Source organism: Callorhinus ursinus, unplaced genomic scaffold (genome assembly GCF_003265705.2).
Source record: "Callorhinus ursinus isolate GAN/ISIS: 27379988/994484 unplaced genomic scaffold, GSC_fseal_2.0 scaffold15, whole genome shotgun sequence".
NCBI lineage: Eukaryota > Metazoa > Chordata > Mammalia > Carnivora > Otariidae > Callorhinus > Callorhinus ursinus.
The window spans coordinates 40817372-40842339 of record NW_027397077.1 but is presented as its reverse complement, the minus strand read 5'-3'; the positions used below and the strand labels follow the sequence as shown (position 1 = coordinate 40842339).

General features: G+C 40.9%; 1 protein-coding gene across 4 annotated transcripts in view; it reads right to left on the bottom strand.

Annotated features, from left to right (window-relative positions):
* Positions 1-24968, bottom strand: part of ATG7 (autophagy related 7) — a 230640-nt gene that overhangs the window by 151098 nt on the left and 54574 nt on the right. For all 4 annotated transcript variants that reach the window (XM_025885212.2, XM_073901654.1, XM_025885213.2 and 1 more), the window contains exons 13-16: positions 21314-21508; positions 19637-19840; positions 17795-17910; positions 12979-13054 (exon numbers count right to left, since the gene is read on the bottom strand). In XM_025885212.2, coding sequence (XP_025740997.1) covers positions 12979-13054; positions 17795-17910; positions 19637-19840; positions 21314-21508 — 591 coding nt within the window. The remainder of the gene's footprint in view (positions 1-12978; positions 13055-17794; positions 17911-19636; positions 19841-21313; positions 21509-24968) is intronic.

Here is a 24968-nt window from a genome sequence, read left to right as displayed (position 1 = left end):
AAACGGGAAGTTTTAAACTATTGGGTAGATCATTAACATTTTGAAAATTATGAAATTTTGAAAAAAATTACCAAAATATGAAAAATAAGAATGGTAAACTCCGTGAAGTCTCCATAGGACTTGGCATTTATAGTAAATCAGACAACATGAATGAATCCTCTCATGAGTTAGTATGATCTTCCCAACTGTCCCCATTTTATGTTGATAAAACTCACACTCAGAAAGGTGATGCAACTTGGTCCAGGAAAACAAAGTGACAGAGCTAAGATTCAAAAGTAGGCATCTTGACTACTTGGTCTAACCCCCTCCTCCTACCTTACTCCCACTTCCTCCTTTCTCTCAGGATATCACAGGTTTGTCTTCAATATTAGGTCTCAACACAAATTAACAGTCTCACCTGAAAAGAGCAAAAGAACCCAGCCACACATCTTGTTGCCTTTAGCTACCCTACTAACACTTCTCTCAAAATAAAAACAAACAAAACCTGGGGCGCCTGGGTGGCTCAGTTGGTTAAGCGACTGCCTTCGTTCGGCTCAGGTCACGATCCTGGAGTCCCTGGATCAAGTCCCGCATCGGGCTCCCTGCTCAGCAAGGAGCCTGCTTCTCCCTCTAACCCTCCCCCCTCTTATGTACTCTCTCTCTCTCTCATTCTCACTCTCTCAAATAAATAAATCTTAAAAAAAAAAAAAAACCTGACAAATTCTTTAAAGAAAAAGGCTTCCTTCTGCATTGGGATAACTTCATCTTCATGCCCACAGTGCACCTAACAGTCTGTTTGTTCATACTGGAAAATTGAACCTGGACAGACACGGCTATGGCTATCTTTTAAATACCCCTTTCAATGTAATCCAAGATTAAAAGAACGTTTGGTAGAAATGATAAATTAGGGTGCCTGGGTGGCGCAGTTGGTTAAGCAACTGCCTTCCGCTCAGGTCATGATCCTGGAGTTCTGGGATCAAGCCCGCATCGGGCTCCCTGCTCAGCAGGGAGTCTGCTTCTCCCTCTGACCCTCCCCCCTCTCATGTGCTCTCTCTCTCATTCTGTCTCTCAAATAAAATAAATAAAATCTTTTAAAAAACAGAAATGATAAATTAGATAGCAGGTATTAGTTAGATGGCCTCATTGGGAACCTCTGAAAATGTGACTATCTTTTAGTTCCCTAAATCTCAGGAGTGTGGTGACCATTTCATTATACAGTACTGGAGGCACAATCAGGGTTTAAGTTTGCTATTCAGGACACCAAATCAGGAGACATCAAACTTCTAGGAAAGACTTTAACAGGTCATAAATAAGAATGCTGAGATCCTCGTAAGATCAAGAAGTTAGAGGCTTAAAAGAATTCTCAAAGTGAGCCTTCTCACACCTCAGTTACTGTTACATTACATTTATATATAATATATGCATATATTATATATGTGTATATTATACATTTATATTTTTATATAAAACTCCCCCCAAAATGAGACCATATTTTGTACATTTTCCATTAAAATGTTCATTGATATAGCCTATGTTAATGCCTCCATATAGGCTTCACAAAAAGGTTTTCATTCTTTTTTCTCCTACAGCTGATGTCAAGCCTTATGTTATATAAAGAAATATTGGTAATTTTCTCTGCTAAACTGTCTCATGATTACAGATGGGAGGTAAAGCTGAAGGCAAGGGCGACAGAAGACCAAGTTAGGAGCAGGAAGGAAGGCAGGAAAGAAAAAAATAAAAACAAAAACACAGGTGGTGAGCAACAGAAGAAAAAGGAACCAAAATGAATGGACTGGCCATGCATGGGCCGCACACTATTGTTTAGCACCCCCAGACAGCTCTTTACTAGGAAACTATGATTCATTTTCCCAGGAAATGAAGTAAAATAACATCTGTGTGTGAGGCCTTTCAAATTCACCAAGTTGGTATCAGAAGGCCCAGAGCGCAAAGTAATTAGTTTTAGGTAATTTTAAAAAGGAAAGCCTTCTCAAACCCAATGCATCAGACTCCTAACGGGTATCTACACAGGTGAGCTCTCTCCTTTCCATATAATGCCACACTCTGACACTGATGAACTTTTCTAATACACAGCTCCTCAGTGCGTCACTTTTTTTATCAACTTTCTAGAGCTGAAACAAACACGGCAGTGAATTCCTTATGCTGGCATTCAAGATCTCCCCCATTAACCTGGAACCATTCTGCCTTTCTGATTATGTCTTAAATGACTCAGAACCCTTCCTTTTGGAAACAGCTACATAGCCAAATCTCCACCTTCCTTAAAAGCCACTCAGTGCAAACACACCTTTCATAAATCCTTAATCTACCTACCATCAAGCTTAGAGATAATTGTCTCCAATACATGAAATCCTTCTTTTTGATATTTATCATTAAATACCTTGTGGAATAGTTATTTAAAAAAACCCAACAGGGGCGCCTGGGTGGCTCCGTTGGTTAAGTGACTGCCTTCGGCTCAGGTCAGGATCCTGGAGTTCCAGGATGGAGTCCCCATCGCATCGGGCTCCCTGCTCAGCAGGGAGTCTGCTTCTCCCTCTGACCCTTTCCCCTCTTATGTGCTCTCTCTCTCTCTCTCATTCTCTCTCTCAAATAAATAAATAAAATCTTTAAAAAAATAAAAAATAAATAAATAAAAATAAAAAACCCCAACAGGTTAGAATATAATTCATATACCATAAAATTCATCTTCTTAAAGTATACGATTCAGAGGCTTTTAGTGTATTCATGGAATAATACAATTATCACCAATATCTAATTTCAAAACATTTCATCACCCCAAAAAGAAACCCAGAACCCATAAACAATTAGTCCCCATTCTTCACTTTCCCCAGGCCCTGGGGACCACTGATTTACTTTCTATTTCTACTGATTGGTCTATTTTGCATATTTTTATAAATGGAATCATACAAGACTGGCTTCTTTTACTTGCATGTTTTCACCCATATTATATCCTCTATTTGTACTTCATTCCTTTTTGTTGTACTTATATGGGATATATCACGATTTGTTTATCCGTTCATCAGTTGGACATTTGTTTTGGGTATTTACAAAATTGGGTATTACAATAACTCCCACTATTTTAGGAATTAATGAGTCACATGGTAACTGTTTAGCATTCTGAGGAACTGCCAAACTGTTTTCCAAAGTGACTGTACCATATTACATTCCTGCCTACAAGGCTAACACTTGTTATTGTCTTTCTGATTACAGCCATCCTAATGAGTCTGAAGTGGTATCTCACTGTGGTTTGATTTGCATTTCTCTAATGACTAAGAGAAATGTTAAACATTTCTCCATGTGCTTCTTGACCATTTGTACATTTTCTTTGGAGAAATGACTATGCAAATTCTTAGACAAATTTTAAATTTTTTATTGTTGAATTTTAAGAGTTTTTAAAAAATATTGTGGATACAAGTTTCTTTTCAGATAAGATTTGCAAATGTTTTCTCTCATTCTGTGGGTCGTCTTTGCACTTGATGTTGTCCTTTGAAGCACAAGACTTTTTATTTTCGTGAAATCCTATTTATTTTTTGTTTGGTTGCTTTATCTTATGGTGTCATATGTAAGAGACCACTGTCTAACCCAAGGTCATGAGGATTATGTTTTCTTCTAGTTTTATCATTTTAGCTGTTACATTTATGTCTATGATGCATTTTGAGTTCACTTTTGTATATGGTGTGAGATAAGCATCCAAATTCATTCCTTTGCATGTAGAAATCCAGGTGTCCCAACACTTCGTTGAAAAGACTATTCTTCCCCAATTGAATGGTCATCAAATGACCATAAATATAAGAATTCATTTCTGGGCTCTCATTTCCATTCTGTTGATCTATAGATCTATCCCTATGACAGTACAACACTGTTGAGTATAGTAACTTTGTAGTAAGTTTTGAAACTGGCAAAGCGTGAGTCTTCCAACTTTGTTCTTCTTTTTCAAGAAAGATTTTGGCTATTCTGGGTCCTTTGTCTTTCCATATGAATTTTAGAATCAGTTTGTGTGCTATACCTAACAAAAACATTTATTTCTCTTGCTTTTAAAGGGCAACACACAGGTTGAAACATTTGCATTTGTCCATAGCACAATGATATGCTTATAAGAGAGACTACATATTATTATGAAATGAATGAATGAGAAAAACACAAACATCCCAAGGCCTACCAAGTTATTCATATCTGAACTATACAGAGAAAACAAGTCCCAAATAAACCACAAAAAAACTCCAACTTAGCACCATTCACATTTTCCAGGCAATTTGAAGCCCTTCCCTATCAACAAGGCTTTAAAACCCCAGTATTAAAAAATGCACTGAACTTCCACAATATGCTCTGCATTCCCTCAATCTTAAAAGAAATGTGTAAAATTTAAAGAGCAGAGGTTGCTACTTAAAATTTTAGCACCTTCCTTAGACACGCATAGAAATCACAGAGCAATCTAAAATCCAGGTACCCTATGCAAAATCCTAATAAATACATTCACACTTATTTAAGAGGCCAGTCCCCAGTTCACAATTCAAGAAGTTTTAAGAATTTGTCCTTAGCTTGGGTGGGGAAAAATTCACCATCAGCTTCCTACTTAGAAGTGTGCAAAGTATGTGAAGCAATATGCTCAGTGTTTTTCTAAACTTGCCTGAGCAGAAAGAAGAATCTCTTGGAACTTGATTCAAAAGGGCTGGGATAAGGCCTGAGAATCTGTATGTTTAACAAGAGCCCCAGGTGATTCTCATCAGACAAGCATGTGAAACAGGAGCTTTCAGTTACCAACCTTATTTACACCTTCCTGTGGTTTGCTCTATACCACTCAACATCACCTGTTAGAGGTCAGAAAACAGATGAAAGCTTTTAGCAAAGCTCTCATTCTTTCCACATTTTCTAAAATAGCACCCCCACACCTACCTAATTTTGCCCACATCTAAAATAACATTCAAATGAAAAGGCTTTATGAAATGATATTAAAGTCATTTCTCCATCCACACAGGAACTAACAAGTAAGGCCTCTTGACACTGCTCAAGGTAAATTCTCTAACTTTTGGGACTGCGCACAGTTTACTATAAAGTCTTATTCTATTACTAGTATTTGCTGTCAATCTTTCCATACAGGAGAGTAGGCATTAAACAGCTATTTTAAAAATTTAACTCTACCTATAAATATATAAAAATAAGCACATGACAGAAAACAAAAGAGCAACAACAAAAAATAACCCATCCTCCAACAGGATACTTACTCCTATTTTCTTATTTTTAAAAAATACTTAAATATTTAACTTCCTTTTAAATGGCCTCCTCTGAATACTGAGGGGGGAAAACTGCCGATTTTACAAACACACATGCCTCTCTACCTAGCTTTGGGGCTAGTAAGAGATATTCCTTAGAGGGGCCAAACATTGCCTCCTTCCCTACACATTTTATTTTTTTAAATTTACATTAAGTTTTTTCCCTCTTAATACAGAAAAAAATAAGAAAGAAATTTAAATGACCCATATGGAAGTGGATCTGTGGTTGCCTGGGGTTGAGGGTGGGGATATTACCTGGGAAAATGCAGAAAGGAAAGTTTGGGGTTGATTGAGAATATTCTACATTTCACTTGGGGTGGTGGTTATATATATATACTTGTCAAAACTCATTAAAATGCACACTTAAATGAGCATATATAAATTAGACCTCAAAAGAGGTAATTAAAAGACTTTATAATCCTAACATTTTCAAAGTAGAGAAATGCACAAAATGCAAAGTGTAAGTCCCTATTGCCCCCAACCCCCTCGTCCTCAAAATAACCTCCAGCATCAGTTTCCTGTGTTGCCTTCTAAGAAAAAAATTTTCAGGCACAAACCAGCTCTACAATGTATCTTTGCTACCCTCTTGAATATTTAAGAGCCCACCTGGGAATGACAGGACCTAGAAGAAATATAATTAGCTGTGGTTTCTTGGCTCCCTTAGCTCTCACGGCCCCCAGGCCCCGTCAAGGACGAAAGCAGCCTGAGCTGAAATCCCTGTTGTCAAATACTAGTGAGGCACTGGTGGTATTTGCCCTTGGCTTAACAGGGCCTTGTAAGGACAAGCTCCCCTCACCCAGAGAAGTAAAACAGACAAACGGGCAGGAGATATGCAAAAGCCTCAGAGCAGGGCCTTTAAACTCTCTTTGGCCTCCCTCCTGGCTGTCCCAGCAGGATAGTGGACGGTCTCAGCCCCACGTCATTAGGCACACCTGTGCCGTGCCTAATTAGCTCCATAGGCTCACAGGCAGGAGCACCTGCTTGGGCTGGAGGTGTGGGCTGGGGACAAGGTGTCAAGGGTCCTTTTGGAAAAAGAACTTGGGTTGGTGGAAGCACAAAACTCAAAGGCACGTTCAAAGAGCAGGATTTGGTCTGTGTTAACCTGACGAGTAATGTACTTTGTCCCATAGGATGCCACCAAAAAGCCATTTTTTTTTTAATTGATTGAAGCTGTGGTTCTCAAATGCCTAACGTCCCTGGAGGCTGTCACTCAGTGGATCTGGAAGAGGGCCGGGAAATTTGACTCTGAAATGGCACAGCCAGATGTGGGAACCCCTGGATTAGGCTGTCTTCCATTTAAAGGCTAGCCGACGCAAGTCTATACCCAGACCCGCTCAGATCTCCTTCAGTCCATTCTCCAGGCAGCAAACCTTACCAAGTTATGTCCAGCTCATGACTTTCCACTGGCTTTCGCTGCCTCTGGGGTGAAGATCCAAGCCTTTCAAATGGCCTGTCGGATCCTGGCTGCCTCCCCTCCACCCCACCCACTGTGCTTTCCCAGCCCTGTGTTATAGGCACACCTGCAGCCCCACAGGTCCTCAAACCCACCAGCACCCTTCTCATGCATCTTCTCCACCTCTTTACCTCCCCTACAGTGCCTACCCCTCTCCTTTTTCCCTTTTGCATAAACAGCTGCTCCCTCCTCTCCTTGCAAGCTGTGCGGGAAGGCATGTCCTGGAGCAATGTGGAAAATAGGAAGGGAGGGAGGAGAGCACTATTAAGTGCCATCCCCATGCCCTGTGCTCTTGGGTGTTTTCGCACATTTATCTCAATTTACTCTCACAAGCATCCTGTGACCTTCTCAGGGAAGTGTGGCTTGCCCAAGGTTCCACAACCACCCAGTAGCAAAGCCAGGAATCTGAGTTCTGTTCCTTCAGGCTCCAAAGCCTGGGGAAGAGAGCTGCAGAGCACGGGGGAGATAAAAAGAAAGGGTGAAAGAAAAAAGAAGGCCACGGGAATTAAACAAAAAGTCCTGCAAAAAACACAAAAACTCAACACCTGGATGGCGGCTATCAGGGTGTGGGTGAATGAAATTATCTTCAGTCAATTATGCCTAGTTGGCTACAAAATAAATAGATCAGGAATAGAAAGGGGCCGCTTCCATTCTGGGCTGCCACTGGCAGAGTGTACACAAAAGCAGAGTAAAACCAGCCTGAGCTCTAATCCCACCTTGCCTCGCTGGGAAGCGGAGGGCCAATGCCCCCAAGCAGCCATGCTGAGCAGGCACAGTGCGGCCACAGCTGAGCCTGCTGCGTTGACTTCACACCAGTTTCCAACAGACCTGGCAACATTTCTAGAGCTCGGAGTTTGCGTAAATAAAAACGAACTCCACACTCCAAGAGATTACTCTCTTGGACGTTGAAAAGAGTCTTAATCGAAATCAATGCCAAAATGAGGAGTGGAGCAGTTGCCACACCCCAGGCACAGCACAGTCCTCTTTGTTTCAGACAACGGCGTCAGTGACTACCAATGATCCACCTCTCGTTATCGAACTGGAGTCACCAAGGGGCAGAAGACCTGAGCTGGAAATGAGCCAGCATCGTTCTTAGAAAAATCCTGCAGAATGGAGCTGGCTGATCTTTTCAATCCTTCCCAATGCACTCACTGCTTCCAGAGTTTTATGAAGATTCTTTGTAACTCCCTTTTTTGGAGAGCACAGAAGCTCCATCTCACCATTTTAATTAAAAGTGAAAGAGAAAATAAAACCAAAATTTACTAGTATCTCTTATGTGCCCAGAACTGTGCTAGTGCTTAGTAAATGTGATATAATCTGTATGTTAATTCTAGGAGTTTATTATATAATTATCCCCATTTTACTTGTATAAAACATGAAATTCAGAAAGGATTGGTAACCTGCCCAAGGCCACACAGTAACAAGTGACAAGAACTGCCTCAAATCTTTTGTAAAAGAAGCTAAAGAATGAATGGATGAAAATGTAATTAAGAAACAAACCTAGGATTCTAATCAGATCTATATAACACAAAGCCTACAGGCTGCCTCCCACACAGGACCTTTCAAATAGGACGGCCTCCTTAGGTGAGCAAAACTCGTGGGGCACAAGTAACATCCTTGAACTGATAAACTTATGCCCAAGTCTTCTGGACAAGACATGCTCTCTAAGACACATGTGAACTCTGGCACTACGTGTAACTCATCCCCTCTGTCATGCACCAAGGAAGACCTATCACCCTCTCTTCTTCTAGGGCTCCAACACAGAAAGCACCGACATTGTCAGATCTTGTACCCAGATCCCTCCTTCTACTCAGGGGCCTCCCTCTGTAATGAGGTTCCACCACATCCAAATGGCTTGGGGGTATGGAAATAAATACTGGGTGCCCTTGTGCCAGTTACTTAACTTCTCTGAACATCATGGTGCTTGGCACAATGTTTGGGAATCATCTGCTGAAGGGATGGTTGAATGGAAGGGGGTCTCGGAGGATGGACAGGTCACAAACTATAACATCTGATATGGAGAAACAGCAGACATTTAGACTGTTTTTCCTGCCATTCCCATTATCATCAATCGGAAGGGTATAGAACCAGAGGGGGAAGGAGACTCCCTTTCTTGGGCTACATCTCAGGAAATGGGCTTTTATTGCTTATCTTCTTAATCTCTTTCCTTAGCAGTCAGTCCATCCACATCCCTAGAGGCACACTGTGATAAGCATTTCTGAGCAAAGTAAAAAGAGCTTGTTAAAAGCTAAAGGCCTGATGATTTGTGGGGGCACAGCCTGTGCAGACAGGCCAGATAGCTAGCAACCCAAGGCATGGCTAGGGACCCGTGCTCTATCTCGGACTTGTCTCAGAGATTTCCCAGGCCAGGTCTCTCCCAGGGTCCTGCCCTAGTTCCGCCTTTGTTCTGCTTTTCTGAAAGTAATTAAAAGAAAGAATTCAAGAGCCCAGGAGAACCATGGGGTTGGCAAGTCCAAACTCCTAGGAAGGGCATACGCATTCAGGGTCTTTATTCGTTAGTACTTGAGAGCCAAGAGTACATTCACCCGAAGACAAAAAATGTGAACTGCCTGGTCCACAAGTGGGATAAAAGCTGACCGCTATATTAATGACCGTGGTGTTTGGAGGACTGTTGTATTGCCCCCTTGGTTTTCATTTTCTGAGGGAGGTCCAGTCAAACGATCAGCAGCTCCCACAGGCTGCCAATTTCCGTCACATCAGGATCTCTCAGGAACCTGCAAAACCAACTTCCTGGAGATACCAGGAGTGGCCTGTACATTTTCTAACTCTTGAGCAGTGCCTCGCAGTGCCTCGCACCAAAGAACCAGAAAAACAGTCTGACCTCATGGAACTCAGCCACCACCCTAGGAGCCAGGAAAAGACAACTTTCTTTCTTTTTTTCCTTTTTTTTTTTTTTTTGGTAAGATCCCACTGGATGGAAAGCACAAAGGAACAATACTATGCTAAGATCTGCAATGAAAAAGTTCTCTCTACAAAAGAAGCCAAACTCCAAAGAGTTTACTATACTATATGATTTCATTTACAGAAAGTTCAAAATTAGACAAAAGTCTCCCACAGTGTTGAGGGTCAAGGGATGCTTGCTTCTGTGTAGGAAGGATGCAATAATAAATGGAAGAAGCATGAAGGGGGCTTTGGGGATGCTTGATAACATTTTATTTTGATCTGTGTGCTGGGTACATGAGTGGTGTTTATTGGGATGCCTGAGTGGCTCAGTCAGTTAAGCGTCCGCCTTCAGCTCAGGTCATGAACCCAGGGAACTGGGATCGAGTCCTGCATCGGGCTCTTGCTCAGTGGGGAGGCTGCTTCTCTCTCTGCCTGCAGCTTCCCTGCTTGTGCTCTCTCTCTCTTTCTGACAAATAAATAAATTAAATCTTTAAAAAAAATGAGTAGTATTTATTTTGTGATAATTCAAGTTGTACACTTAATGATTTGTAGGATTTGATGCGCTTTATACAGACCGGAAGAGGGTTATGCTCATTTGCGGGCTGCTTGCAGAATCCCATCCATGTACACTGGGCCAGACACTTTTAAAAAAGAATAAACCCATAAGCCTAGTTTTCTACCTTCAAATGGCGGTCTCATGGTTTTCAAAAGCAGTCAGGCTCTTTTCAGGCTGACTGTCATGAATATCAGGACCTAATCAAGCCTTTTCTTACACTTGGCCAATCTCTGGATGGGCCAAATTCTGCCTGTGGTCCCACAGGCAGATCAACTAAGTCATCCTCAGGCCTCCCTGATCTGACAGGGAAAGCAGAGACACAGAGCCCACAGGCTAAGTTAAGCAACTTTCTCCAGATTACACAATGAGCTGCTGCTGGTGGGCCTTGTGATTCCTATCCAAGGGCTATCACTTTTCTACTACAGCTCATTCCACAGGGGCCAATTAACACACACTCTCCTTCGGGGAACAGAAAAAAAACAAGCCCAGGGAACTCATGGGTCTTCTTTATATGCAAGGCACACATAGGGGTTTACCAAGTTCCTCTCCAAGAGGAAATCTGGAGAGCCAGGAAGAGGAGGAGGGAAGTGCTGAGTCTGCAGCACGGCACTGCAACAGAGCCCAGTGTTTTTGTGGAAACGATATTCTCCTAATCAAAACACAGTTGCATAAATGGACTCACTCCATTTAAAAAGAAGAAGAAATTTAAAGCCTATAAATAGGAACCACACAACCCTGATTAATTTTAAAGTTCTTTCTCCACTGTCTTTTTTAGATAGTAGCTAAAAATAAAGGCTTGAAACTTGAAATAATGTAAGCAACTAATCACACACAAGCACTGGGCTTTTCCCATATATGGCTGGGTTATTCTTCAGCCTTCGAAAAGACCAAATGAAGAGATGGCCAACAACCAAAATAATCCTTTAGACATTTGAAAACAAGGAGAAAGAACTAGAAGAGTTGGTGAATGACAAACAATTGCGAGGCTCAATGGGGGTAAATGACACTGAGAGGGATTAGTTGCCATAGTATTTTAAAAACATGGGTACATGCATTTTGACACTGGACCCTTTCTATAAAGAGACTGCTTTGCCCTCTGGCCTCAGCACTAAGAAAACTACAGCTGTGGTGATTTAACATAAAGGACTCAAAGAAGGAGAGAAATATAGGGGCATGACTGAAAATTTAATTAAGGCCCTTCTCAGTATGAAATCTGTAAGGGCAATGAGAGCACATCTCAAGGTCAGAAGAAAGGGACAGAGCCATGTGGAGCAGGGAAGTGGGTGGGGATTCAAATGAGATTCGAGCGTAAACAGCAGAGGTCAGCTCTAGAAGACAGCTTGCTTATGATGGAGGGTTATTACAGTGTCTGTTGGGTCCTGCCTGAAATGTTTCTATAAAAAGATGAACACATTCATGTCAAATAAATGCCACACAGTGGCACACAGTCTGTGAGACAGACTGGAAAAGCCACATTTGCACCGTGTTTTATGGTTTGCAAAGCCTCATCACAAACGTCATCCCGGACACAAGGTAAGGCACCTGCTTTTACTGATAAGGAAACTGAGGCTCTGGGAGGGTAAGTGACCTAACACAAGGTGTCTGACAGGCGACTTTGTGCAGGAGGGCTGGAGTAGCGACCTGAAGGTAACACTCCCAATGGGCAATGAAGTTTCACTCATGACACCTCACGAAGAGCACCAGTAGGCGTGCCAAGTTTAGGTTCACGTTTGGTTCATCTATTACCTCTCTGTGACTGTGGGCAAATAATTTCCCCTCTTCTGATTCAAACCGTCAACTGGAAAATGATAGGGCTGTCTTGGATGACAGGAGGCAGGAGGTGCGGAGGCAGGGGGAGACAACATGCGCTGAGTGGGCCATCCTGCTCTTGCCCTCGGCTGTGAGCCTGTCCTCACAAGCCCCAGATGGGACTGTTGGGCACTGTCACCGCTTCCCGTGTGGAGACAGCTTACCTCTTACACACTGAAATACACAGATGGCACCTACAGAAATGACTTCCAGAAAGTAAGACTGGAAAACGTCTTCATTCCTCCAAAAACACAGTAACAAAAACTAGTGACAAGGCAACATGAATTTGAAATTTTCATTCTACCACTTTTTTTCTCTTTCCCTCTCTATAGGCTAGATCTTCCTCATGATACTTCAGATTCTTTTTCTGAAAAGAGGCCCTACTTTTTGACACTTCTAATGGTTTTCCCATGCATGCCCATAGGCCTTTATGTGGCTCAGGAATCAATAATAAAGAACAGCAACAAAAATAGCAAGCATCCTTCACTGAGGGCCTATGACACGCCAGGCACCACTGCTGAGCCCTCTGCACCCATTGTCTCTAATCTCTGTAACTACAGCACAAGGGCAGCATTACTGTCTCCATTTTATAGAAGGGAAAACAAGGGCTCAGACAAGTTTAGGGATTTGGCCAAGGAAGGCCATCTTAATTAACTGCAGGGCTGGGATTTAAACTGTCATCTGGGCCAATTCCAGAGTATGTTCTTGCTGCTTCTTCTCCATTACGAGACCTCTAGTCAACATGCTAAAGGCGTCCAAGACTCTGGGTGATGTAGCTTATTCATGGTTTCTCCTCATCACCATCCCTGCAGAATGGGATACTTGCCAGGTAGTCTTAAAGTACTCCCCCTGAAACTCAAGGCAGCTGGAGAATAAGGAGGGTGGAAAAGTGGTGGGCTGAGCTGATGGTATGGTGAAGTGACCCCACATGTGTTCCCCCTGAACCACCGGGACCAGGTCCAGAATTATGATTTCATTTCCAAATCACTAACCTGGTGAGGCACAAGTCCGAGAGAGGTTGGCGGCTCATTCATGCGGTCATCACTGCTACTGGCAATGGCATAGCCCCTGAAAAAAGAAAACAATTAGAGGTGCTCGTTTAATAAAAGTTTATGTTTAGCACCTGTGAGAACAATCTGGAGGGGGGTTATGTGAGATTTATAAGGATAACCAAAAATGCCCCTTGCAGGACAGCACGAGCTAGTGAAAACCTAATTTCTATGGGAAGGAAAGAAGAAGAAGAGCACACACACAAAAAAATGCCTGAGTTTTGGAGTCGGAAAGGCCAGAGCTTATGACCACAGGCAAGTTTCTTAACTTCTCTTTTGCTCTGGGTCCATTAACTATAAAACAGGAATAAGACCTTTATGAGGCATAAATTAGGAATAAGTTAGACAAACTGCCAAGTGCAATGTTTGGCACATGATAAACAGATTAATGTTAACTCCCTTATTCTGAGATAGTCTTGTAAAAACCATGGGCACAGTTTTGTACTGAAATTTTGAAATGGAAAACTTTCCAACCTTAACTTGAGGTGAGATGAATGCTACGGAAATGGAGGAAGGAGATAGAACAATGAGAAATTAATTAGGCAGGAGAACGGATGCACTCCTTCCTGAATGACAGTGTGATGTCTCCTTATGGCACAGAAGACATTCGATACAGGACGTGGTTTCAGCCTACAACCAGGGCAAACACCGCACACAGAGGGGCCAGTGGCAAGGCATGGCAGAACTGGCTCTCCAAGACTTTATCCCAGATTCGCCCTGTCAGGAGGCCACACTACACTACTACACTTAGAAGGCAGGGGCCCAGGGGGATGACAGAGATGAGGGGGGGTAAAAAAAAAAAAAAAAAAAAAAAAAAAGCTGCTTATTTTCATTTAACTGTTACACCTAGACTAGCTAAGTATGCTACCAACGTTGTACAGAGGTCTTTTCAATTGCGTAGAAAAACTCTTGAGTCATAAAATAAATAGAATATTCAATGTTAATCTCTGAGAATTGGAAAAACAAATCTTTCAAAAATTCAATTCTCTCCTGCCTTGTTAAAAACAGCATAGCGGAATGATTAAAAACAGAGTTTGGAGCAAAACTGTCTTGAGTGAAAGCCCAGCTTTACCACTTACCAGCTATGTGAATTCCAGCAACTTATCCTCCCTATGACTCAATTTTCCCCTCAAAAATGGGACAGGTAATAGTTCTTTCCTGATATGTTTGCTATGAGGATTAAGTGAGTTATTCTTGCAAAGTGATTAGAACAGTGCCTAGCACACAGTAAGCACTATATAATAAGTGTCTGACAAATAAAACAAATTACAGTGTATTTGTCAGATAGTCAGGTGTAAATATCCATTTGACTTCAGTCGGCCTTCATTAACACTTGGCAGCAGAGCCTTGGGCAGATATGGAGAGAATCTTAAACTGTTTAATCATTTTTCTTTTACTTTTTTCTTTGTTTCCTTTCCTTTTCTTTCCCTCACCCCTTTCTCATCTCCTCTTTTCTTTCCTCCTTTCTTTCTTAAAATTACTGGCTCTATTCTTGAAATTAATTTAATTTTATCTCACTTCTATTTATTACAAGATGAATTCTATTTTTTATAGGTCATTAAGTAAGATCTTCTTGCTTGGAGCAGATAGGGTGTCCAGATTACAATTGTGCTAAGCTTTGTATCTTTTTTTTTAAAGATTTTTATTTATTGAGAGAGAGAGAGAATGATAGAGAGAGAGCATGAGAGGGAGGAGGGTCAGAGGGAGAAGCAGACTCCCCGCCGAGCAGGGAGCCCAATGCGGGACTCGATCCCGAAATTCTGGGATCATGACCTGAGCCGAAGGCAGTTGCTTAACCAACTGAGCCACCCAGGCGCCCCTAAGCTTTGTATCTTTAATGTAACACATATACAGTATGGTAAACATATAGACTACTTAAAGCCAAGGTCAAGTTGAAACAAAACGTACCAGCCTGCTCATTTCTTTACTCTCACATGCAAGCTAGTACACTATGAGTGCTTAATAAATTAAAAAAAAAACAAAAACATTTTAAAGTTGGTATGGCATTGGTAGGCTAGGTGGTCATGACCAACCTACCACTGAAAACAAACAGAAAGCTAGATACAGTATTAAAACCTTTGTTTGAAAGCATGACAGCTACCAAAGTAGGGAAGAATTATAGAGCCAAGATATCTGTGAGAGGAGAGAAGCCCATAGAGGTCAACAACGCATTTGCAAGGGGAACTTTCTGTCATAAAGTGATTGCCAATCTCCAAAAGCAGTGGCTATAGGATCAGAAGCTGTTATATGGACAGTTATATGGACACAGGATCAGAAGCAGGTATATGGACAAATGGACTGGAAGGAAAAACCACAGCTTAAGGTTTGCCAATAAGGAGGAATCATAAAAAATATCCCAGACTTTGGGTTGGGACCAATGGGGGTTGCATCCTAGGAATAAGAGTGAACCAGAAATAGACAAGCCTTAATTGGACTTACGTATTCTAGGACTGCTAATCTATTTGGCCTAGCAGTTTGCCAGAGGAAATGTAAATCACAGCATCTCTGCAATTTTTCATATATAATATAATGTCCAGTAGTTAGTAAAAAAATAGCCAAGCAAAAAATAAATAAATAAATAAATAATAATAACCAAGCAGATTTGAGAAACTGGGGAAATTTAAAAACTAACTAGATATGAGGTGATGTGAAGGAATTACTTTTAATTTATTTTTATATGTAAAGTAGAGATACATACTAAAAAGATACATTTTTATGAATGAAATGCTACATCTTGGATTTGCTTTAAAATAAACCAGTGGGAAGAGAAAAATGTGGATAGCTATATAGATAAATGATGATGGGCCATATGTTGGTAACTGTTGAAGCTGGGTGGTCTAGATAATGGGGTTTATTATTTTACATATGTTTTTTCTTTCATATATGTTTAAATTTTCCATAATCAAAGGTTTTTGTCTAAAAAACAGGAAAAATACCAGGTATTAGAGGAGATAATACATAACCAAAAGCCAAACAAACAAACAAATGAAAAATAAACCAATAGGTAAGAGGAACAGAATCACAGGAGATCCAGACAGTGGAGATACCTTCTAAGATATAAAAGAAAAACATAATTAAATGTTTTCAAGGAATGAAAAAGAACAAAATCACAATTTCAGAAGAGATTAGGAAATGTATAAAATAAGATCAAATGGAACTTTTATAACTGAACCATAAAATAATTAAAAACTCAATGGGTGGTTTAACACATATTAGACACAGAAGAAGAAAGAATTAGAAAACTGGAAGATAAGCCAAAAGCAAATTGGCAGACTGAAGCAAAGAAAGACAAAATACTGGAAAATACAGAAAAGGGCATAGGTTGATTCTGACATGCAATTAGAGACTCAAAAGGAAAGAAGACAGAAAGGGGCAGAAGCCATATTTTAAGAGATAATGGCTGAGAATTTTACACAACAAATGAAAAGCATCAAGCCATGGATTCAAGAAGCATTAAAGAGCATAACCAGAATAAATACGAAAGTATTTATGTATTAGTATAGTCCAACTTCTGAAAACCAAACACAATGAGAAAACCTAAAAAGCAACTAAGGGCAGGGAAAGAGGAATAAAAACAAACTGTATCAGAGGGGCAGCAGTGAGATAAACACTCAACTCCTCAACAACAACAAAAGCAACCAGAGACAACAGGATTATACTCAATGTGCTAAAAGAAAATTACCACCAATCTTCAAATCTATACCCAGCAAAAATATCTTTCAACTATGAAGATAAAGTCATTCTCAGACAAACAAAAACTGAAGTGTCTTGTCACTAACATTCCTAAAGGAAATAATAAAGGGCATTCTTCTGGCAGAAGGATAACAGCCTTGGCTGGAAGCTCAAAGATACAGAAGGAAATGAAAAGTAACAAAAAAGGAAAATGTCAGCCAAACATAATGAATACCACTGTATAACAATCTCTTCTGGGGTTTAAAATATATATATAATTTTTAAAAAATGAGTGTGAAGACACTGCTGTTTGCCTACCCAACATCCATTCTCCACATCAATCTTACCACAACTTTATTCAGGGAGGTAATGTGCCCAGAAAAAACAACCATATTTGTCAGTCTTCCTTGCAGCAAAGGGTGGCCATGTGATACAGGAGTTAGAATCAATCCAAGAAAGCTCTTTAATAGGGAGCTGACATATGTTCTTAACTGTAACACAGAAGCAACACTGGAGGTGGAGTAGTCATCTTATGACAAGGTAGCAAGCATAAGGAAAAAAGTTAAGGGTATCTGAGTGAATGTTAAGAAGGAACTTGAGTCCATGATGGCATAACAAAGCTTTTGTACCAACTCTGGACTTCCTGCCTCTAGGCTTCTTGCTGCATAAGCAAAATAAAGTCCTATTTGGCCAAGTCGCTGAAGATGTTACATAAAACCCAATGAAATTTCTATCACATGTGATTCATGTATTGCCTTACAAATGTTCAGGGCTAAGGAGATCAAAACCTATTAACAGAATAAAAGCATGAAGGTCCCTAAGGCCCCCACCAAAATGTTTATTCTTCCTTATTATCAGTTACCAAATAACTCCAGGAGAGTTCAATTCCAGAAGGATGCAGAGATATAACCCCGAAGATCACATGACAAGTTCCCCTAGGCCAAAGAATCAGACTGGGTTTTTCAGCCTTGTTTTTTTGAAGACAGGAAGAGCAACACAATTCTCAGAAGAGTCAGGCTAAGAAAAGGCCAAGGGAGACAAAAAAGCTTTCTTTGTGTAAACGACCAACTCTAAACAGTAAACTCACCCTTCTGGATGCTGCAAAACAGAAACCATCAATTCCACAGCCAGGGCTCCTGCAATCATGGCCAGTCCTGGGCGGCTCACAGTGCACTGCTGGTCCAAGGTCCGGTCTCTGGTTGACTAGAGAGAAACAATCATTGATGTGTGCTCAAAGTTCTAGTCCACTCAACCGTGCTGTCTGAAGCACGAACCTCCTCCATGTTAAAGCCATGTAACATAACCAGATGCTCGCTCACTGTGGGCAAAGAACATTCAGCCTCAAATAATACCACTTCTTGCAAATACCAAGAAAAACAAGATATACAACTTAGGTAACTAAATGAGGTAATTTGCTAAAAAGGAGTAACAGTTATAAACAAATTAAAGATTAGGGGCCTAGAGGCCCCATATATGGAGTTGCATCACGTGCTCTTTTAACTGACTCAAATCAACCCCAGTGTGCTTGGTCGTTGAGGGACAGAGAGACAGAAAAGAATAATCATTTGAATAGTGCAAATGATTCTGCCCTGCCATTCTAACTGAGCCATGCCTCAGAGTGCCTGTGATGTGGGACAATAATTTGCCTTTCCTGCAGTCCTCAGTTCCTGTGGGCCTCTCACAGTGTGGACATCGTGTCACACTGAGTGTGATCCCTGGGCTGAAATACAAGTATTTTTGCTACAACATGGCTCCAAACACAAACCTTCATTAATGCAACCAAAGAAATTCTTATCTTCCAACTTCAGGAAAATTAAGAGGTTGTTAGAGATAACCTTGACTCTGAATTTTTCACCTTATGAACAGATAGAACTTTACTGTAATTGACCCTTAATCCTACTTGTTAGTAATGATGAAATAACGGGACCAGCTGTATGTTATAAAACCACTGATGAAGATTATCAAGTCATCCTTCTTTACATGGAGAATATTTATCTTTTTTTCTTTATACAGGGAGGACATAAAAGCCAGTCATCCAAAAGAGGTAGGAGTTATTAAGGAACAAGTTTTTAAAGAAAACTTGTTTAAAGGGGAAAATGAAGGGAAGGGTATGGAAACACCTATGCTTTGTTTCACTGGAAATGATTATCTGTTCTGATAAAAGACCATTCCTACAGACTGTGCCTTGTGTGGTGGCAATAACACCACAGAATCTTACATTTGAACAGTGTACTGCTTGCTGTTCAGAGCACTTTCACATTTGACCCACCTTACACTATGAGTAGTCAGGTTAAAGTATTCTTTCCTCTCCTACTGGGGGTTAGCAGATAAAATATGAGATACCCAGATGAATTTGAACTTCCGATAGACAACAAATATTATTTTGATATGAGCAGGTCTTGAATACTGCATGGGACAAATTCATACTAAAATATTATTTACCTGAAATTCAAAGTTAACTGGGAATCCTGTATTTTCACTTGCTAAATCTGACAATCTTATGGGACCCAGCCCCATTCTGCAGAAGTAGAGGCAGCCCACAAGCGGTATTTGGAATCACCCCACAAGGCAGTGTCCAAGCCTGGATTGGAATCCGGGTCTTCAGACCCCTCAGTTGATGTTCTCTTCAGTGATACATGCACAGGAGACAGTGCTGAGTGCTTCCAGGGACCAGTCTATCCTGCAGTCTCCCTGATGAGCTTTCCACAAAAAATGGTTGGTCACTGCGTTTATGCTGCTGAACAAGGAATAGCCTGTGCACAGTTGATGTCAATCAAGGCTCGTGGTGAGATAATGTCAGCCCCAAATTAGAGAATTCTTCTCTTTGTTAAAATATTTAAATAGTCACAAAAGAAAGAGTTGGGTCTCTTTGCCCCAGTGGGCAAGACAGTTGTATGAAATATTTGGAAGCACAAAGAAATCCACTTACATCTCCCGGGGCCACCACATCATTGCAGAAATAGCAGCCAAGTTTGTAGCCAGGGATGTTGGCAAAAAGTGATGAGCCCAAGAGGTCGGCAGGTGCCACAAGGTGACTAGAACACAAGTCCCCAGCTCCCTGCTGCTTAGGTTTCTTCAAGCCATGTCTCATGACAACAAACGTGTCAAATCCCAAGGCAGCATTGATGACCAGCTGTGGATTTCAAGGAATAAAAGTCTAGAGTTAAGAGACACTTACATTTTAAGCCATGGCTAATTTCATATTTGGTCAACTTTTTAAAATTTATTTTATAAATATTTGCATATGAATGTAATTAGAGTCTAGAAGCAATGTTAGTAAAAGCTACACAATACTGAGGATTTATTAAGTGCAAAACACTTGACCAGTGATTAACATTAATTATCTCATTTGGTTTCATTTAAAACTCCCAGAACACTTTTCCTATTTACAGATGAGGATAATGAAAGTCAGAGCAGTTACTTCTATAACTTGCCCAAGGTCACTTAGCTGGTAAGAGGTAAATGTATAAAACCAAGTCTTGAGAGTTCTCAGTCTCATTCTTTCCACCACTGTGCTATCATCTGACATGCCTACACATATATATATTTTTTATTTTATTTATTTGAGAGAGAGCAGAGCAAGAGAGAGAGAGAATACATGGGTTGGGGAGAGGGGCAGAGAGACAGGGAGAAGCAGGCTCCCCGCTAAGCAGGGAGCCGGCTGCGGGGCTTGGATCCCAGGACCCTGAGATCATGACCTAACCCAAAGGCTTAACTGACAGAGCCACCCAGGCACCCCAACACACATTTTTTTTTTTTTAATAATAGCTTCACTGAGATATAATTCACACAGTATACAATTCAACCTTCACGCAGATTTTTTAAGGACACTTTTTTTTTCACTTATACTAGAACTTCTCTTAGTTGTAATTTAACGTATTCTCCTAAATTTCTGTTTATACAGAAAGTTGGAAAATAAATGGTTCACCAGAAAAAAAAACAAAAATCACAATCTCATGGCTCAAACACTTACTACTAATAGTTTTGGCTATTTCTTCCTGTTTTCTCCCTTTCTTTCTCTTTTCTTGCCCCTTCTTTCTCCCTTCTTCTTGCCTCCTCCCCACCCTCTTGCCAAACAATATAAATGTTTATATGTTTACAGATATGAACAATTCATATTAAATATATATAATATCATCTTGTTTATTTAACATAGTGTGATATTTTCCATGTTATTAAAGTTTTTGAGAACATAATTGTGCACAGCAGTATTTGGAATCACCCCACAAGGCATAGTATTCCATCATATTTATGTACTATGATTTATTTAACCACTCAGTACTGTCGGCCCTTGAAGTTGTCACTGACCAAACAATAGTGAATGAGACAGTCTTTGTCCTTTTGGAACTTACGTTTTAATGTAAGTAAAATATCCCTACTAGAGGACCTCAAAGGGCTGCTGTGAAAATTAAATAGAAGATAGCTATTATACCAGACAGTGGTGTGTGAGGCAAAGACAGCGCCTGCCAGTGGCACCCTTTTGGGACCATGTCACTAGGTCACCCACAGCACATCTCTCTTCTGGAGGGAAGGCAGATCTCCCTCCAGGGTGATGGCACGTCAAGTCCCAACCAGACACGAGAGCCCCAGGATCCACACACTCTACCTTTCTTTTGCTCGCAGCAATGACGGCAGGGAGCCACCGGCTCTCCCTGGTGTCCATCAACAGGAAAACGACATCATGGCTTTCAATGAGCTGCTCCAGTTGCTCCACATCCCTGCGGGCTTGCTCCAGGGTGACGCTGGAAAAGTTCACCGGGTGTCCAGGCATCGGGATGCTCATGTTGAACCCTCTAGCATTCTGGGGAAACACCAGATATACAGATGTCTGAAGCAAACGTACAGGGGATATCTTAGAGCCATATCTCCCCATAGCTACAAGCATGCATGTGTGTGGTCACTTGAAACCAGAAATTTACATCTCCAAATAGGATATTATAACAAAAAACATTTAATAAACTTACATAAGATTAGAATGACTGATAGTCTTAATTTTAGAGGTATACTCACTTTAAAAAAAGCTCCCTAAACCAAAAAACTCTACTCTCTAACTTACAACCAGAAAATCTACTTATAAGTGTGTAGATAGATACTCATTTGGAGGGGACAGGTGGGGGGTGAGCTATAACAGAGTGTGGTACTCAAATGAAGCTTCATTCCTTGTGCAAAGAAGTTGTTGGGTGGCCCAGATTCTCTTCAAATGTGGGGACTCAGGAGTTTTCATATGGGCTTTAGAACAGCTCTGTAATTTACCACTGGTCCCCTGAAGGCCCCACTGTGTCTTGGCAGATTAACTGTGAGTCACATACGGGTGTCAATGAAGCCAGGGACATTAACTGTCCACAGAAAAGACAGTGTTCTAGAATCACAAACCACACCCTTAATCCCCTGCATAGTGCTGGCACAGGGAGGAGTTTGAAAACGTTAGTTTTTTCATTCATTTGCCAAAACCTGTCACCTACCAGAAAAACAGCTGGGGGCGGGGGCGGTGGAAACCAGAATAAGTAGGTCCTTTTACAAAGGAAAAATCTATTTTTGTGAATTGTAGCTATTTTCTCCTTATCTTAAACTTTAAACCTAATCTCTGGGATTCAAGAAAGGGACAATAGTAGCAAAAGCAATGATATTTAAAAGAATGGAAAAAAGTTGCAGGCAAAGCAGGAAAAGACACCAGACAGAAAGGACTTCAGAAAGAGATTCAAAATAAGTCCATTTTAACAATGAGAACACTACAGAGACAGCTATCTGGATCTCATTAATTAATTCACTCATTAAGTATTATGCATCTACCATGTACCAAATATTGTAAACAGTAAGAAAAAACTGCAGTAATGTTAATACCTTACTGTCTTATTATAATTGGCAAAATATTTTAAACAGTGGTAGCTTGATCCAAAAAAGGTATTATTTAGGTATATTAATGACATCAAGATTAAAGCATAATTACTCAACACCAATTCTGACCTTTTCAATAATAGAGATCCATACCTACTTCACTGACCTAAATGATTCTCTGCTTGCTAAAATTTCGGCCAGTAAGCCTACTTAGGAGTGGCTCTCAGCCCACCATTTAGTTTCACATGCCTAAGGCCGGAATTCAGCAAGTTTCAACACAGTAGTTTTCAACCTTGGCTGCACATTAGAACCACCTAGAGAGGTTTTAAAATTCCTAATGTCTAGGCTTTTCCCCAGACTACTTAAACAGGAATTTCTGAGAGTGGGCCCTACCATCAGTATTTTCTAAAACACTCCAGATGATTCAAATGTGTAGCCAGGGTGAAGGATAGTTTACAGAAAGTATAATACACAGATTTCAAATGTACAGTTGGGTGTTTCAACAAACTGCAGATTAACCACTGCATACACCTATCAAGACATAGGACATTTCCATCACCCCAGAACATGCTTGTGTGCCCCTTCCCAGTCAATCCCCACTACTCCCCACCCCCAATGGGACAACACCTATTGCAACCACTTTTTAAAACCCTAGATTAGTTCTGTCTATTCTAGAACCTCATACAAATGGTATCCCACAGTTTATACCTGTTGGTGTTTGGCTTCTTTTGCCCAGCATAATGGTTTTGAAGTCCATCCATATTGTTAAGTATCAAGAGTGTGTTCCTTTTTGCTGTATGAAAAACCTCGATTTGTTTATTCAATGTCTCATTGACAGCTATTTGGGTTATTTCTCAATTTTGGCTATTATGAATAAAGCTGTTACGGACATTCTTCTGTAAGTGTTTTAGAGTATATACATTTTCATTTTCTTAGGTAAACATCTACGAGTGGGATTTCTGGGTCATTAGATTGGTTTAGTTTCATGAAAACCTGCTGGACTGATTTACAAAGTGGTTGTTTTAGCAGCAGACCAAGAGCTCTGGTTGCTCCCCAGCCTGACAACATTTAGCCCTGTCAGTCTTTTTAATTTGAGCCACTTTAGTGGGTATGTAGTGATATATCTTCATGGTTTTTAATTCCTATTTCCCTGAGGCCATGGATGTTGAGCATTTTCATGTGTGCACTGGCCATTTACAGATCTTCCCTATGAAATAAATGTCTGCACAAGTCTCTGGCCCCTAAAAAAAAAGCCTTGCCTGTCCTTTTATTATTGAGTGGTAGGGGTTGTTTATGGATTCTTGATAATAGCTGTTTGCCAAACAGACATACTGTGAGTGTTTTCTGGGTTTTGGCCAGTCTTTTCATTCTCTTAATGGCATTGATTGGGAAGCAGAAGTTTTAGGTTTTGATGAAGTCCAAGTTATCCATTGTTTCCACTTATGGTCAGTATTTCCTGGGCCCTAGGAAACCTCTGCCTATCACAAGACTACTGTGCTGCTTTCTCCTGGAATCTCTGTAGTTCAGCTTTTATGCTTAGTTCTGACCTTACTGGAGTGTCACCTAAGGGCTCAGGGTGTTCAGTGAGGATGCTCCATTCTGGATAGATGGGATTCCAATGTCTCCTGGCCTTGGGGGAGCTCTGGAATCTCCATTCGGCTCACAGCAGACAGCGGTGCTTTTTTGCCCAGGCTTACAGAGTCATGCCCTGAGCTCATGCAGCTTGATCTGGTCAAAGACTCAGGTCCTGCCCAGACTACTTCTCTGCTCAGCTCCTGCATGTCTGATACACTCTCCTGTGCGTTCCAGCTCCCTTAGCTGCTCTGAACTTGGATGTCAGTTTCCTTAGCTCATCAAGCCCAAGAACATCTCCTTGGGCTCCTCATGGGCTCTGGCATGGGCCAGAAAGTGCCTCCATGCAATGGGCTGGGACATTCTTTCTTTCCTTTCTGTCTAGGACCACAGTCTTTCCATTGTTCATTGACGGAGAGAGTCATTTTATGTATTTTACCCAGTTGCATAATTGTTTATGGTAGGAGAGCTGGTCCAATACCAGTTACTCATCAGGGTTAAAAAGAGATGTCCAGAGTTGGGTTTTAAAACCTCTGGTGTGGTTCCACAATCCTACATTTTATTGCCTTGTCTTAAAAAAGAAAAGGTAACTTCAAATAGTTACTTGACTTATTAATAGTCAGTTTTTTTTCCTATTCAATTAATTCAACCCCAGGAGTAGACAGGGTATTTGCAGCAGAAAAGTTCTTTCCACGTTCTTGTTCCCTTAGACGTGTCTGCAACCTGGTATGAGGAAGGTGATGAGCAAGTATCTGCTGAAGGAAACGACACCAAACCGAACATACAAAGAAAGCGCCATAAGCCTGGGTAACCCGTAGGTGAAATTGGATTACACCAGGACTTTAATGGACTCT